Source organism: Coccinella septempunctata, chromosome X (genome assembly GCF_907165205.1).
Source record: "Coccinella septempunctata chromosome X, icCocSept1.1, whole genome shotgun sequence".
Lineage (NCBI taxonomy): Eukaryota > Metazoa > Arthropoda > Insecta > Coleoptera > Coccinellidae > Coccinella > Coccinella septempunctata.
In genome coordinates, this window is record NC_058198.1 from 8567769 (window position 1) to 8582889 (window position 15121).

The 15121-nt window shown below is 35.2% G+C and overlaps 1 protein-coding gene and 1 long non-coding RNA gene across 2 annotated transcripts in view; one reads left to right on the forward strand and one right to left on the reverse strand.

Moving 5' to 3' along the window:
• The window catches only part of LOC123322202 (plexin-A4), a 52594-nt gene extending 46231 nt beyond the window's left edge, over positions 1 to 6363 (forward strand). The window contains exons 15-17 of the mRNA XM_044910073.1: positions 1663 to 2373; positions 3249 to 3394; positions 3455 to 6363. Of these exons, the coding sequence (XP_044766008.1) occupies positions 1663 to 2373; positions 3249 to 3394; positions 3455 to 3631 (1034 nt within the window). The 3' untranslated portion in view covers positions 3632 to 6363. The remainder of the gene's footprint in view (positions 1 to 1662; positions 2374 to 3248; positions 3395 to 3454) is intronic.
• A 2889-nt stretch (positions 6364 to 9252) lies between these two features.
• LOC123321499 lies at positions 9253 to 13504 on the reverse strand. Its single transcript, XR_006538865.1, has 5 exons — positions 13367 to 13504; positions 13082 to 13227; positions 12567 to 12778; positions 11139 to 11275; positions 9253 to 10406 (listed from the first exon to the last, which is right to left on the reverse strand). It is a non-coding gene; the product is annotated as an uncharacterized LOC123321499 (long non-coding RNA).
• Between the last annotated feature and the right edge of the window lie 1617 nt (positions 13505 to 15121).

Consider the following 15121-nt stretch of genomic DNA (forward strand, 5'->3'; position numbering starts at 1 on the left):
ACTCTACCCTGTTTTACTGTACTAAAAAGTGGAACAAGAGATTTGACTCGTTGAATTCAATTCCTGAATCTACGTAAATAGTGGGGAGACCCAAAAAGTGAATAATTTGTGTACATGTAATAATATACAGGGTAAGTTTTTGACTCATACGAATATTACAACAGTAGATTCTTGAGGTCAAAAGAAACACTTTTTGCCCATTATATTTTTTCAGATTCGACCCTGATAAAATAATATAACCATTTTAAGTTTTCATAATGAGCTATGCCACCCCTGTTAAAACAAAATTACCTTCAGAATAACAAGCTAAATCTGTAACACCACACATTTGTGGATCTTTCAAAAAGAGTCCATTCGGTCAAAGTACCCAATTTTTCGAATTTCTCAGATATTTTTTATTTTTGAACATCAAATTACTCGAAAACGGCGCATTATACTAGAAAATATGAAGAATACTTTCATTTTATATAATGTTCAAATATTCATTGATAGCATCCAACTTAGTTTCAAGAGTTGGGTTCCTTGAATTGTTGGTATTTTTATGGTACGTAATGCTCATAATGATAAAACTGGAAGACGTGGGTGATATCTTGTGTTCGAAAGAGATTCATGAACTAAATGTAAAACTATATTCCGAAATTCGTTTCATTCGATGAAACCGTTTGTGAGAACTAAAAATAACATTTTTTATGGTTTCTCAACAGCCTGTATCTTTTAAACCGAGTCGATTCGGAAAAAATTTTACGGAATAAAGTGTTTCTTCTGACTTCCAGAATCTACTGTTAAAATATTTGTACCAGTCAAAGACTCACCCTGTATAAAGGGAAGTAAAAAACTATTTTTATATGCACTTTGAGTCCGGTGTCTACATACGGAACCTGTCTTTATGGGCAACAGTAAGCAATACTGTTTTAGAGCGATAACATAATAGAAAAATCAACAGATTGAAAAATAACATTCTACCTGATGGAGTCTGCAGGATTAAAAAAGGTTCCTTCTGTTACAAACACTTTGAAATCAAGGTTTAATATCCTGTGGGACCTCCTACAGCTCTTCGTAGTGCTCCTACTCTAATCAGCATTGTGTTAATGAAATTTTGAAGAATGTTTTACCAAATGTCTGTCAAAGCTTTGATGAGCTGTTGTATGTAAAGTCTGCGTTGGGTCAGTTGAGCGGTGTAATTGCTGTGACATTGCAGTCCAAGCAGGTTCAATACAGTTTAAGTCGGTCCATTCGGTTAATGTCATGTATTTTTATACGGTCGTTGACAATTCTGGCTTGTGGACTAGAATTATCGACTACTAACATAAAATTGTTGCCCATGGCTGCTGCAAAGAGACAATAGTATGTTGTACAATTAAATCACCCGCCAATTAAAACAAATGCCCAACCAAACACACTGATCCACCACTGAAAAGAATTGTTGGCGTCATGAAATCTATTTGATTTGTCTGCCATGTTCAATTAGAAAATTACAAATTGACTTTGTCAAAATACTGGCGTGAAATCTCTTGTTCCTCTTCGATTGCACTGTACTCTTTTTCTATTCCACTCCATATTTGTTTTGTAATAGTGAACGTTGAAATATTGCGTCGATTTTGAAATTAATGAAGAATCATATGAAATATGCGGTGTTTGATCAAGTTTTCCATCATTTTCCAGAATGGCGTACTGGAACTAGTGGTAGACTTATCCTCTACGATGAAGACACTACTACGAAGGTAGAAGGTGATTGGAAGAGGAAGAATACTCTTCAGCATTACAGAGTTCCTGATGGCGGATGTCTTAATTTAGTGTCGAAACAAAGTTCTATTTATAATTTAAGTATATTCTCAGAGAAGAACGATAAGCTCCACAAATACGAAACGCTTAATCTTAGTAAATTCAGTTCGGCCAGCCCGCCCCTGAGCAGGGCAACCAGCCCGCTGAACCACGATCACGATCAGGGACTGAAGAGTTGGCATCTCGTTAAGCATCACGACAACGAGAACCAGAAGGAGGGCGAGAGGGGTAACAAGATGGTGTCGGAAATCTACCTTACACGTCTGTTGGCGACCAAGGGTACACTGCAGAAGTTCGTGGACGACCTGTTCGAGACCATATTCAGCACTGCTCACCGGGGCTCCGCTCTGCCCCTGGCCATCAAGTACATGTTCGATTTCCTCGACGATCAGGCCTTGCAGCATGGCATCTCCGATCCCGAGGTTGTCCACACCTGGAAGAGCAACTCCCTACCGCTCAGGTTCTGGGTGAACCTCATCAAGAATCCCAACTTCGTGTTCGATATTCACAAGTCGAATATCGTGGACTCCTGTCTGTCTGTTGTTGCTCAAACGTTCATGGATTCTTGTTCAACCTCTGACCACAGATTAGGTATGTAACTTTCTCTTATTTTTCTCGTTTAGTATAAGTATAACGATTTTTTAATAGGAAAAAATCACGCAATATTGATTGAAGGTTATTGATAATTTTGTGGAATTTGTCAATTCGCGAAATAGATTTACACTTACCCCCTTTCAAAAAAAACTTTCTGACCTCATTCAGATGAAAAATTATCGTTTACTTTCACCAAGGAAATAGTATTTCCGGCTGTGTGTGGAAATAAACAAAAAAAGAAATCAGAAATGTTACATTCTGATAATCAGTGCTGAATAAGGCAAGAATGACTAACATCCCAGGAATCAGAGGAAATTAAGAGGCCCATACACTTGCCAGGAGAAAAGCACAGACTTCTTTCATTGGCCAGAACCTTTCTGTGGCACAGGAAAGTTTCAGGAGAGGGTAAAAACAGAAAGAGGAATCTTCCGAAACTTCCCAAAATGGTCCTTGAGATCCGAAAAGCATCTGGATCTTACCAAAAATATGCTGCACCTTCTTACTGGGTTCCTCACAGGTCATTGTTGCCTCAGAAAGCACCTTAGGAGAATGGATAATGAGTGCAGATTCTGTGGGGAGGAGTCAGAAGTTGTAGATCACTTGGTGACAAGATTCCTCGTCCTTGCTAGGTAACGCACCAATGCTCTGGACAACAAACTTGCAGCAGAAACCATTCCAGATCAGAGCTGAGTACATTATTCCTGTTTCTTGGGTCGGCATTGCCTACTCTGCCGTAGTAGTAGCTGTAGGCTCGGGCTTCAGAAACAACACTTTTTTTTCTCTGGAAAGCCTACTCCTCCGACTCCCTTTTCATTAGTTTCCCTTCTATTTTTTTTCGGTTCTTTTTGGTTTATACGAGGTGATCATTTCAGGCAAGGATTCGCCAAGTTCCAAACTATTATATGCCAAGGATATCCCATGCTATAAAGAGTGGGTAGAAAGATATTATTCCGATATTAAAGTGATGCCAGCTATATCCGATCAAGATATGAACGCCATGTTAGCGGAGGAATCTAGGGTGAGTAGTACAAACAGTTTTTCCGTAACAATTTTCCAACATGAAATTATCGTTCTGCAGCTGCACACGACCGAGTTTAACACAAATTGCGCCCTGCACGAACTATACACATACGCTATGAAGTACAACGAACAGCTCACGGTGACATTAGAAGAGGACGAATTTTCGCAGAAACAGCGATTGGCCTACAAGCTAGAACAGGTTCATAACATAATGGCGGTTGATGGGCAACCATGATATTGGCCTGACGTCACTCATCCCTCGGCACCCCCCTTGTCCTCGCTACTCCTTTCGGGTACTCAAGAACTCGCTTGCTGATGATGAAAACGTACATATCTAAGCCGACGTGGGACGTTCAATGTATTCGAGTAATCAATAAGTAATTGTTTATGTGTCGTCGGTCAGTACCGGTGGTGCGCACTCAAGTGACTCAAGTGCCTCTGGTAGAATGAGTTGTACTGTCTATATACAGATTATTGTATTATATTTTTATGATAATTATTCTGTTTATGCTTTTCCGTGCCCATATGGCATTACCATTTAATAATCGTACATGAAAAAAAAATAAGGAATGCTTTTTAAATAATTGTATAATTGATGTACCTTGTATTTATCTTTGTACAGTTTTATATTTTTATATTTAGTTAATTGCAATCACGATGATTGTCTTCCCCAATGAAGGAAGTAGCAGGGTGTAGTGTTTATTTGCGATCTTTCAATCATCAATCTATCAGCTTGGCTGGAAAAAACTATACTCCTAACAATATTGAAAAAACTTAAATTTTCTGTTCATATAATTTATTTAACTTATGATCAAAATCTCAAACGTACATTTGGTATGGTTTTTTTTTGGCCATCTGATGAAACCTCTACATACTGTGCACAGGTCGTGTCAGTGTGAATTGTGTATGTGTATAAAGGCTGTGTACATTTTCTGTATCATATTTTAAAAATAGAAAATTGCTGTATTGCTTAACAGTGAATTAACATCGTAACTTTTCTTGTTTTCTATAGAATTTTAAACTTACCAACCTGGCTGTAATTTTTTTATGAAGAATAATCACACTTTTCCAATCCTATTGCTTCAGACAAAATAAATTTCTCACAGAATGTTTCAAGTAATTGGTATTATTGACATTCCTCCCTGAAAACTATTGAATCAATTTCGTTCGTTTCAAATACTTCTCTCTCAATTTCGAAATTAAAGGAAGTTTGAAGCGTATTTATTCTTGACTTTTAATGGTAATACACTAGCTATAAATTTGTTGTTGTAATAATACAAGTGAATTCCAAAAGACTCGTTTTATAGAGATAACAACTGATGGCTGCATGTAATAACGATCATCTTAATTGAATTATCCCTTATTTTAACTTCTTGGAACAGCCCAATATGTTATGTACAAACTACTCAAGTGTATATTTAAACGTTCCTTCATCTTGATCATTCCATTTAAATTATATAGATGTCGAGCATTATCTCTTGATATATGTGCTATTGATGTTTGATGAATTCTATTAATAATTGCTTAAAATTTTCTTTCTCATTAGACTTTATCGTTTCCAATTTTCCAAATTGATTCGTGATTGCCATATGGTTGGAATTTTAATACCAAGTTACCTTATTTTATTTTCAGGTAATGTGATTGCCGAATTTGACATTACATAAATTTATGTATCATAGATGTTTTGTATAGATTTAGGTTTAAGATTTTTATTGTCGATTCTGCTTAGTCATAAATAACAGGATGTTCGTTTCGCTTCAGACTAATTTATGTTCGATGAAAATTTTTAGCAATTTAAACTTCATGTTATCCATGTTCCATGTGTATTTAGTGTATACATTTATTTCGATGGAAGATATAAAATTTAATTGATTCTATTTGATGCCAGAATCTCTTTTCAAAGATTCCAAGTAATTTTTTACATTTCCTTCATTTTTTGTGATTGGTTTAATTTCAAAGACTGAATTGATTTAATCGGGCTACAAAAGAGGTTCATTTCAGAGAATAAGTATGAAAATGGAATGTAGAGTAAGGTGTAGGATGAATTGGCTTCAAATAGATGACGGTATTTATAAATGTGATTTGGATTATTTTGTTTTGTCTGAAGTAGAGAAGAGTGTACTATTATATGGTGTGTTAAATACGGTATCATCCTTTTAAAAATTGTAACCGTCCTTGCGAAGTAATAGGCGGATTTCCTCAGTCTAGCTGAATTTTCGAATATCAATCGATTTGCAGAGAAGGGAGAATGTAAAGGACCAAAGTACGGTACTTTCTTATCGGATCATATCAATTAATTTCTGGAGTAGAAACTAACGTTTGGGGCCACTTTTCTGTCTGTATATGCTGACATTTTTTCTGTTCTATTGGCACTTATCGGAAACATCACTTTGTTTCAGGTGATTGATTCATTGAATTTCTTATTTTCACATTCATTTGTGTTTCTATAACTCTGATATCTGTGCCAAAAGGACAATTTCATGCTAGTTCTTGCATTGAAATTGTAGGTTGATGATTTTTTTTTGATAGCTCTCAAATAATGAAGCATAATTGAAAGGAGTGAATTGATGAAGTAAACTAAATTGTCTTTATATGGAAATTTCAGTGTTGGTTCGAAGAAATTAGCTAGAGTGTGTGAAATATCCTATATGGACAGCTACGCATATCAACAGTTCCGGCAAGCTTAAGGTATGCACCAATGTTTGATTTATATATAATCTCTTGTGTGGAGAAACTTGAGAACTAGGAAAAAATAAATGTGAAAACGCAAAGAACTGTCAATAGTGCGTAGTAATAACGCTATTTGTATATACTTTTAAGTGTGAGAGTGTGTGCATGTGCAAGATATATTTATGGTATTATTGTATGTACTGATTGCATCTGCAATAATAAGATAGTTACGTATTACTATTATATGTTAAAAAAGACTGAATGGATTATTTGAAAATATTAAAAAACTTACATGAATTGCTGTCATTTAATTTTCAAGTAATAGTGAAGAGAAAATTACCTTGGTTTTAAGCAGGAATAAAAGATCCATTATATCAACTTTCATTCGTGAACCATAGTTTGCTCGTGTAAGAAGAGAAACTGCGGTTTTTCAACAGAATGGTTGCAGAAAATCAACACATGGATCGATATTTCCATTTGAAAAAATTTCTTATAACTGGCAAAGATAAGGATATGGCCATTACTAGAGTATAAAATGTACAATTTTTGCAATAAGAGTCGTCATTAGTGACAGGATTCAAATATGTACTACATTCTTCCATTATGCCTTAGTTTAGTTTCGATCTGCCTACACTAGCATCAAGTAGTGCTAAATTTCCAAATTAGAGCAACTATCTACTTCACTTTGAATTTTAATACTGAAAAGGTGGTTTGTTTGCCAGCAGAAAATTATAATTTGGGTCTGAAATGAAGAATCTAAACGAAAACAAGTCTGTAGGGATTACTTGGTAAGTGTACAGCAACAAACTTTTAATTCACCTGAAGAGTACATAATTTAGATCAGCAGTTGAAGTATAATTGAAAATTTGTTCAGCCCTGTTGTGTATCTAAATTGAAAAGATATTGTTAATGATTCCATTCAAAAATAGATTGTTGGTATGTGCAACATCTGCGTTTAAGTCATGAAAGCTCTGAGCCTGCTCCTAGGTAACTGTGAAGGTACAGAATAAATATTTCAAGAAAACTTGTAATTTGGGTAATTCAGTACTGAATTGGAAAGGTACAGAAGGAAAGATCTAATTCAATCCTGAAATAATTCCAGTGTAGCAGCGATATGTAGATAGGCACGCCATCTGGGATCTGACAATGAATATTCTATGGCAGCCGTGCAGTTTTGCTACCCACCTAGGCTAGTTCAATAAACACCTGATAGGTGGCGCCACCCATCTACATAATACTCACTGTCCGACTCCTCCAGCCTTTAAGTATAACACTTTTCATTAGCGGAGTCACTTGGGCCCCGTGCGCGGCCATGGATGGATCTACGGCTGGTGGTAAGTTGTAAGCGGTAAGTCCTCGAAGATGGCTACTCCGTAGCTGTCTTGGGGCACGCAGACTTCGACTTCGAGGTCAAGTACACCTAGTGGCTTGACCTTTGAAGTGGAATAGTCGACTACTGCGCTTACGGATGCGCACGTCAGCTGACAGAAAAATTTTAAAATAATGAATATAGTTTTCCGTCATATTTGTTTTGATGTATTACGTGGTCGGTTTGGTTGGATTACTTTTCGAACGGCCCCCGTATATTCTGAACGAAAATATTTTTTTCCCGCCCCCGTATAATTTAGGAAAAATACTTTTTGGACGACCCCCGTATATATTAAGGTCGAAAAACTTTTTCGGTTGCCCCCGTATATTCCGTCGCGATTTCGACCGGCTCCGAGAGAGCGACGGCAGCGCCACATTTTCAGTTCATTTTGACCGAATTTTGCGGCAAAACGCTGAACTAACGACAAAATCGCCTACTAATTCTGACCCCACAGGATTTCGCTGGCATTTCATGGGCAGATGCATGGGAATTTTATGAAGGAAATTTTTACTGTGATAATTTTTCTTTTGCTTTCACTTCACGTGGGGGTTTCCAAATAGGGTGAAATCGAATAATTTCCTCATTTTTTCCAGAATACTAGTTCTTTCTCCGGGATTCAGTGGCCCATGAATGAGAAAGGAAATTTTAATTTTAATAATTTTTTTTTGCTTTCACTTCACGTGGAGTATTCCAAATAGGCTCAAATCAAATTATTTCCTGAATCCCGGAGAAAGAACTAGTATTCTGGAAAAAATGAGGAAATTATTCGATTTCACCCTATTTGGAAACCCCCCGTGAAGTGAAAGCAAAAAAAAAATTATCACAGTAAAAATTTCCTTCATAAAATTCCCATGCATATGCCCATGAAATGCCAGCGAAATCCTGTGGGGTCAGAATTAGTAGGCGATTTTGCCGTTAGTTCAGCGTTTTGCCGCAAAATTCGGTCAAAATGAACTGAAAATGTGGCGCTGCCGTCGCTCTCTCGGAGCCGGTTGAAATCGCGACGGAATATACGGGGGCAACCGAAAAAGTTTTTCGACCTTAATATATACGGGGGTCGTCCAAAAAGTATTTTTCCGAATTTATACGGGGGCAAGCAAAAAATATTTTCGTTCAGAATATACGGGGGCCGTTCGAAAAGTAATCCAACCAAACCGACCACGTGATACATCAAAACAAATATGGCGGAAAACTATTTTCATTATTTTAAAATTTTTCTGTCAGCTGACGTGCGCATCCGTAAGCGCAGTAGTAGACTATTCCACTTCAAAGGTCAAGCCACTAGGTGTACTTGACCTCGAAGTCGAAGTCTGCGTGCCCCAAGACAGCTACGAAGTAGCCATCTTCGAGGACTTACCGCTTACAACTTACCACCAGCCGTAGATCCATCCATGGCCGCGCACGGGGCCCAAGTGACTCCGCTAGTGAAAAGTGTTATACTTAAAGGCTGGAGGAGTCGGACAGTGAGTATTATGTAGATGGGTGGCGCCACCTATCAGGTGTTTATTGAACTAGCCTAGGTGGGTAGCAAAACTGAAAAGGAATCTGCACGGCTGCCATAGAATATTCATTGTCAGATCCCAGATGGCGTGCCTATCTACATATCGCTGCTACACTGGAATTATTTCAGGATTGAATTAGATCTTTCCTTCTGTACCTTTCCAATTCAGTACTGAATTACCCAAATTACAAGTTTTCTTGAAATATTTATTCCTTCACAGGGTCAATTGAGAGGTATTGATTGAATACTAACGAAGTACTGAACCAGTGGACGACTAAACTGAGTTTGCTTCTTCTGATTCTGATTAAAAACACTCTTCAGACATAGAAATCACCTTTATTCATTGATTGGAAGTAACATACAATTTAAGTATTTGAGCATATAATTATTCTATTCAGTAACTAAATTAATAGTGCCTCAATATGGAATCAATTATTGATACATTGATCGATTCAATTTAAAATCAGTAACCTCTGGAAGATATTGAAGGAAGATTGGAAACTGTATGATTGCTCATACGAAAGAAAAAAAAATCATTAGAATAGTATACATCAGATGAGCAGATATCATAAGAAATAAGTAAAAAACTGTTCCTACTTAAAGGCGAACTCGATTTAGATGGGGAAGTTTCCACACAGTTACCTCCTAGAGTAATTTGGTATCTCATCCACTAAATTTTGCAAAAACAAGTCAGTTTTATTTCACAATTCACGAAAATCTAGCATGTTTGATCTTCGTCATGACATTTTAGGCCGTCTCAGACTTCTTAGAAAGATTTTCAAGAAAAATATCTTCAACCATTCCCTTCAGAGGATTTCCCTTCCTTTACAAAAAGCTCAAACTTTGTGTTGACATACTGGTGGAAGGAAATGATTGCAGTGCTGGCCCTTCCTTGAAAAGAATCTTGTAGCCAGATGAGCTCACAAAAGACAAATTAACAAGAAACAATCTCATGGAATGATTAAAATTTTGAGAATCTTACAATGATTCAACTGATACAAAAAATATTCAAGATGAAATAATCAGGTGGAGGCTTATACAATCACAGATATTTACTTTGTTTGTGCTGACATGCTGGTAGAAGAGAATGATTGAAGATAAGCTTCTTTAGGCACTTCCAAGTGAGTGATTTGAAAATGTAGCTAGATGAGCTCACAAAAGAAGAAATATAACAACTAGTAACAATCTCATGGATTGAGCAAAATTTTGAACTGGAGATTTCCTTGTATCCTTTCTATCCCCATATTAATTTTTCTTCTGGATTCCAGGTTCTGTGATTTTAACTTTCCAAATAGATTGTTCTACACTTGTCAACAATTTCTAGCTATAGATTTCCAATACGTTCAGCTCCTTTTTCTTAATGTTGAATTCTCCTTCTTCCTCTTTCCAAATCTTGATAAAGTGTTTAATCAAACTGGCAAACTGGACAACTTTTGTTGCTTGTTCCTTCCAATAATATAAGTTCAGCATCTATAAGCAGATATAGAATTTATATATTATGTAATGATAATAATAACTTTTCAATCTATATCACATTCAAACATTGTTAATGAAAATACAATAGAATATCGTCAAGAACCAAAGATATACTGATGATAAGGAAGATATATAGTGTTCTAAAGAATATGGATCTTAATTGACGAGATATTTGCATAATTTTTTTTTAACAGTTTATATTTGTTTGTGTTATACTGTGTGTTATACTTTTTGGAAGAGAATTACAAATTTTGAGACATCTATATCACACTCTTCTGAGATATTGCAAAGTCATGCTTTGCCTCACGGAAAATTCTATTTCTGTGCTTTTCAAATAAATTTTTGTTGTTCCTGATGAAAAGGTGACCTTTTGCATATAGAGTGCATATACTGTTGAGACAACAAAGAGTGAGAAATGAGATAAATTTAGATAAACTGAATCATTCGATGATTCAAAAATTGACTGATTCTCATAGGTGATCTAGTTGAAAATTTAATAAAGGAAAGAGGACTCTAAAGTCATTTTTGTCCAAAAAAGGTACCCTTCGTTGAGAGCGTTTCGAAGCATCATTCCAGAGAAAAAAAAGGATTTTGTGATGATGTGCATTCTTACTGAGGTAGAATGCATATCATCACAAAATCTCGTTTTTCATGAGAAGGGGAAGTTTTTTGTACAAAATTTTTGTTGTAGCCATACTTCAGTCCGAAACATTTTTTATTTATTACCATTTTTCTGCCAAGGATTTTGATTGAATACTTCTTATAGTTCCACAACTTGACAACATGCAAGTAAGTCTCCTATCATAGCTCGAAAAAGTGGTTGGTAATTTTCGCTCCACCTCAATACCACAACTGCTCAGCATCTGGAAAATTACATTCTTATTATAAAAAAAAGTAATAACATGAATTTTTCACTGAAATTAATTCAAACTGTCAAGAAAGTCTGATATGAATATCAACCAATATAACCATCAAAAGAGCCAGTGTTATTGGTCTGAATTCATTTTCATTCAAGGCAAAAAGTGATATTTTATTTCTCCATGATTGTTTTTTGTAATTTTTGAAAAATGCCATTTCCAAAATGAAAATCTAAATGAAGGGGTATAGGCTTTCGAAACTAGTCGCAATAGATTCATCGTGTTCGGAAACCTATTTTTTCAAACCAAAATTTCAAATAACAAATAGTTTAGGGGAAAATAATTTTTTTATGTTTTTCCACTTTTAATTTTCGAGTTAAATTCGAAGAGCTCTCTGGAGTGCAATTCTCTATGGAATCATCAACGGTTTGGTTTTCTAGAATCTTCAAAACAAATTCTATGCACTCCATATTATAAGATAGTAATAGAGCATCCTGATTTTCAGATAGAGTAGCAAATAGGTCATTTTGGGGGGGTCCAACCCCTTGCTCATTTTGGACCCAAAAAACTCGAGATTTTCGAAATCGAATAAAAATGAAATAAAATTCTGGAAATCATCCATTAAATCCATTATTTACAACGTCCACAAAATATTTCTCAACTTTCAAAATTGAAAGAAACAATTCGATCCAAGCAAGACTTGAACCTGCCAACTGACTTCGATAAGCTGTTATTAATGTTGAGTGGAGAATGGAGAAATAGGATATACAACACAAATTTCGAAATTACTTGACAAATGCTAAATTTATAGTGGTAGAGTAACAGGATTAAAAGTATCACATCATGTATTTAGAATGATATATGTATTTATTGAATTTCAAGAAGCAGGCACCTACATTTTCATAATACGATATTTTTAAGTCCCATTCCTCAATTTGTTATACTGCAAATGAGTAGGATCAAACCGAAAAGCTGGAAGGAGTGTTGCAATATCGTAGTACTCAATTATTGTCGTATCAAATTTAATAGAGTTACTCTCAACAATTTTGAGGAGAAGTATGAATGGTGTAATAATACTTTTTAGAGGTACATCACTAAAAACAGAAACTATGACAATTTCAGGGACGTTAAAACAAATTGAATGAAAATGAAAAATCATTAGGTTCAGAGTTGAAGACTGAAGATTTTCTCATCTTCATCAGATGTCTCGAAATGCATGATGCAGCTGATAGACGCCTGTTATTCTTTCTTGCAATCTCAAAAAACAGCATAATGTAAAAATAACACAATTTTGTACCTTTGTATGCCTTTCTCTACTTCATTTGGTTTGGAGTTTTCTGATTCTGGCCACTGACAATCCAAATTGGATCATCAGCACTGAAATCGAAGGCTGCTTTGTTCTTTTGAAATTCCAGTCGCTCATACAGATGCTTGTTCCTTAAGAATCTTGACAGTTTCATGTTTTGATGAAGAAAGCAAACCATCAGCTTTACTTAAACATACTTCAACCTACAACATACAAAACTATTGGAAAAAACATTCAAATTATCCTTAGAAATACACACATTATTTGAACTTTGAAAGAATATGAACACTAGTTCAAACAATGAAAACAGTTACACTGTGATGGTTTTTCATTAATAGACAGAAAGAATGACTTGTCTATAGTAAAATGTAACACAGAAAGCTTGGCCATTGCATAACGAAATGTCCTCAAAATGAAATAATCTACCATTTTTCATCCACACCCAAGAACTTAATTTAATAGCACATGGTCGATATTTTGGAAAACCTTTCATTGAGTTGAAGTACCTGCCTGTTAATTTTACTCCCTTGAAGCTTGAAGTTTTGTTCCTGTTCATTCTCTTCTACTTGCAATACCTCGTTCGACTCTAGGAAAAAGGGCCAAACGATTTGTTGCTTTGGTCTCTTGTGGTCACATTCCATATTCCTGAGAACTTTTGATAAATTAAATTAGTGATACGAAAGAAATGGTCGAAGGAAATAGCAATTAGCTAGAACAAAATGTAGTTAAAATTTCACACAAGCCATAGTTTTGTCATCGATACATAACATAAATTAATTCGCTTTACTCACATGTGAAAAAATTTTACTAGAGTTTTGGCAATGATAATTCTCTATAATGTTCGGTTGTTGGGTTCTCGTCGTTTTCGAATTTCAATATTCATATTCAAATACAAAAAATATAAACATCGCCATTTTGGTGTAGACCAGTCCATAGCCACCTGTCGGAGGTTTCCTGAATTAAATTGAGCAATTCACTGAAATGCATAGACGCCTCTATGCATTGCTTCATTTAATTCAGAGGAATCCCGACAGGTGGCTACTGGAATGCAAGCGATGTTCAAAAAGTAATGTTTTTTGAAATTGGCGAAGAAAATAGTTTTTCAATATAATCAATATGCTGCAGAACCTTATATATGGAAAGATACATCTCTCAAGTATGTTTCTAGAGTTAATAAATAAGCCACAAATATGATAATTGATAATGTTCAATTGTAATGATTTAACATATTAAACGTTAATGTTTGAATTTTGATTAATTATTTATTGATTTATCATGTGCTCTCGTGAATTTCCTGAAGAGGAAACAGCAATTTCAGAGTATCAACTCTTGATGAATGAGTGTTGATACTCTGGCAATATCTTGGAAAATCTGAGTAATTTTGTTGTTTCTGAAAAATATCTTATGAGCGAATTATTCCGCAAAATAACGAATAAATGGACCGTTTATGATTTTCAGGATGTAGATGGAAAAGATATCTATCGATTTTGAGGAAGATTCATGCAAGTGACCTATATTATGAAAAATATCCTCGAAAAACTGTGAAGTGTATGCGTTATGATTTTCTTGTATAACTTCTTATGGTTGAAATAACCCGCAATATAACAAAATATAGATCGTTTTTGATTTTCAAGTTGTATATTCAAAGCATATTCCATATCTGTCGATTTTCAGAAAAATTCTAGCGTTGGACCAATATTTTTGAAATATTCCTCAAAATAACGAAAGTGGGAAATGTTTCCGCATTTTAATTGAATGCTGAAATGCTTGAAATGGAGTTCTCTCTATAATTGGACACTGTGTATAATTGGAATAATTGAAAAATATTAATTGCAGTTCAGGTAATTAGAAGTATTCGCGGATGAATTCATGTAGGTTAATCATGCAGGTTTCAATAAATTATTCATTTGAATATAGTGCTATTGAAGAGTAGAACGATACTAGCAAAAATAGTCTTTTTTGTAGTTTGAAGCAATGACATAGAAGGACAACTTTACTATTCAAAACTTAAAAGAACGATGAATCTCAGACGTTTTTCTAAGGATTCCGGTTTTAGCGCTATGTGTACATGATTCAGTTATTTCCTTTGAAATGATGTCAGGTATGATTTGCTCTCGGCCAAGTTTCGATCGCTGATTGATGTGCAAAAAGTGTTCATGTTTATATGAATCAGCAGATGGATATTCCATTAACCGATTTTATTTTGGCGTACGCTCTCATAACCACTCAAAACAAAAGGATTCCTGTGCTTCATCGATTATAAATAATCAAACCAATTCGAAATTAAACATTCTAAAAATAAAGACTTTATTTTCAAGTGATTCTGCGTTATTTTAAAATCGGGTCGAGTCAAGACAAGTGGGAGGTGATTCCTTAACAGTTCAAATAATAAAAAGCACTCAATAATAAATAATAATGGCATCAGTCTCGCAATTCATTTCATGATGAACACCATATGACCTTAATCGTTCTTCACTGTACAGTTTCCCAAGAGTTTGCTGATGTGTTCCATTTTCTGGAGCGGAAAAACCAAAGCTATAAAATCC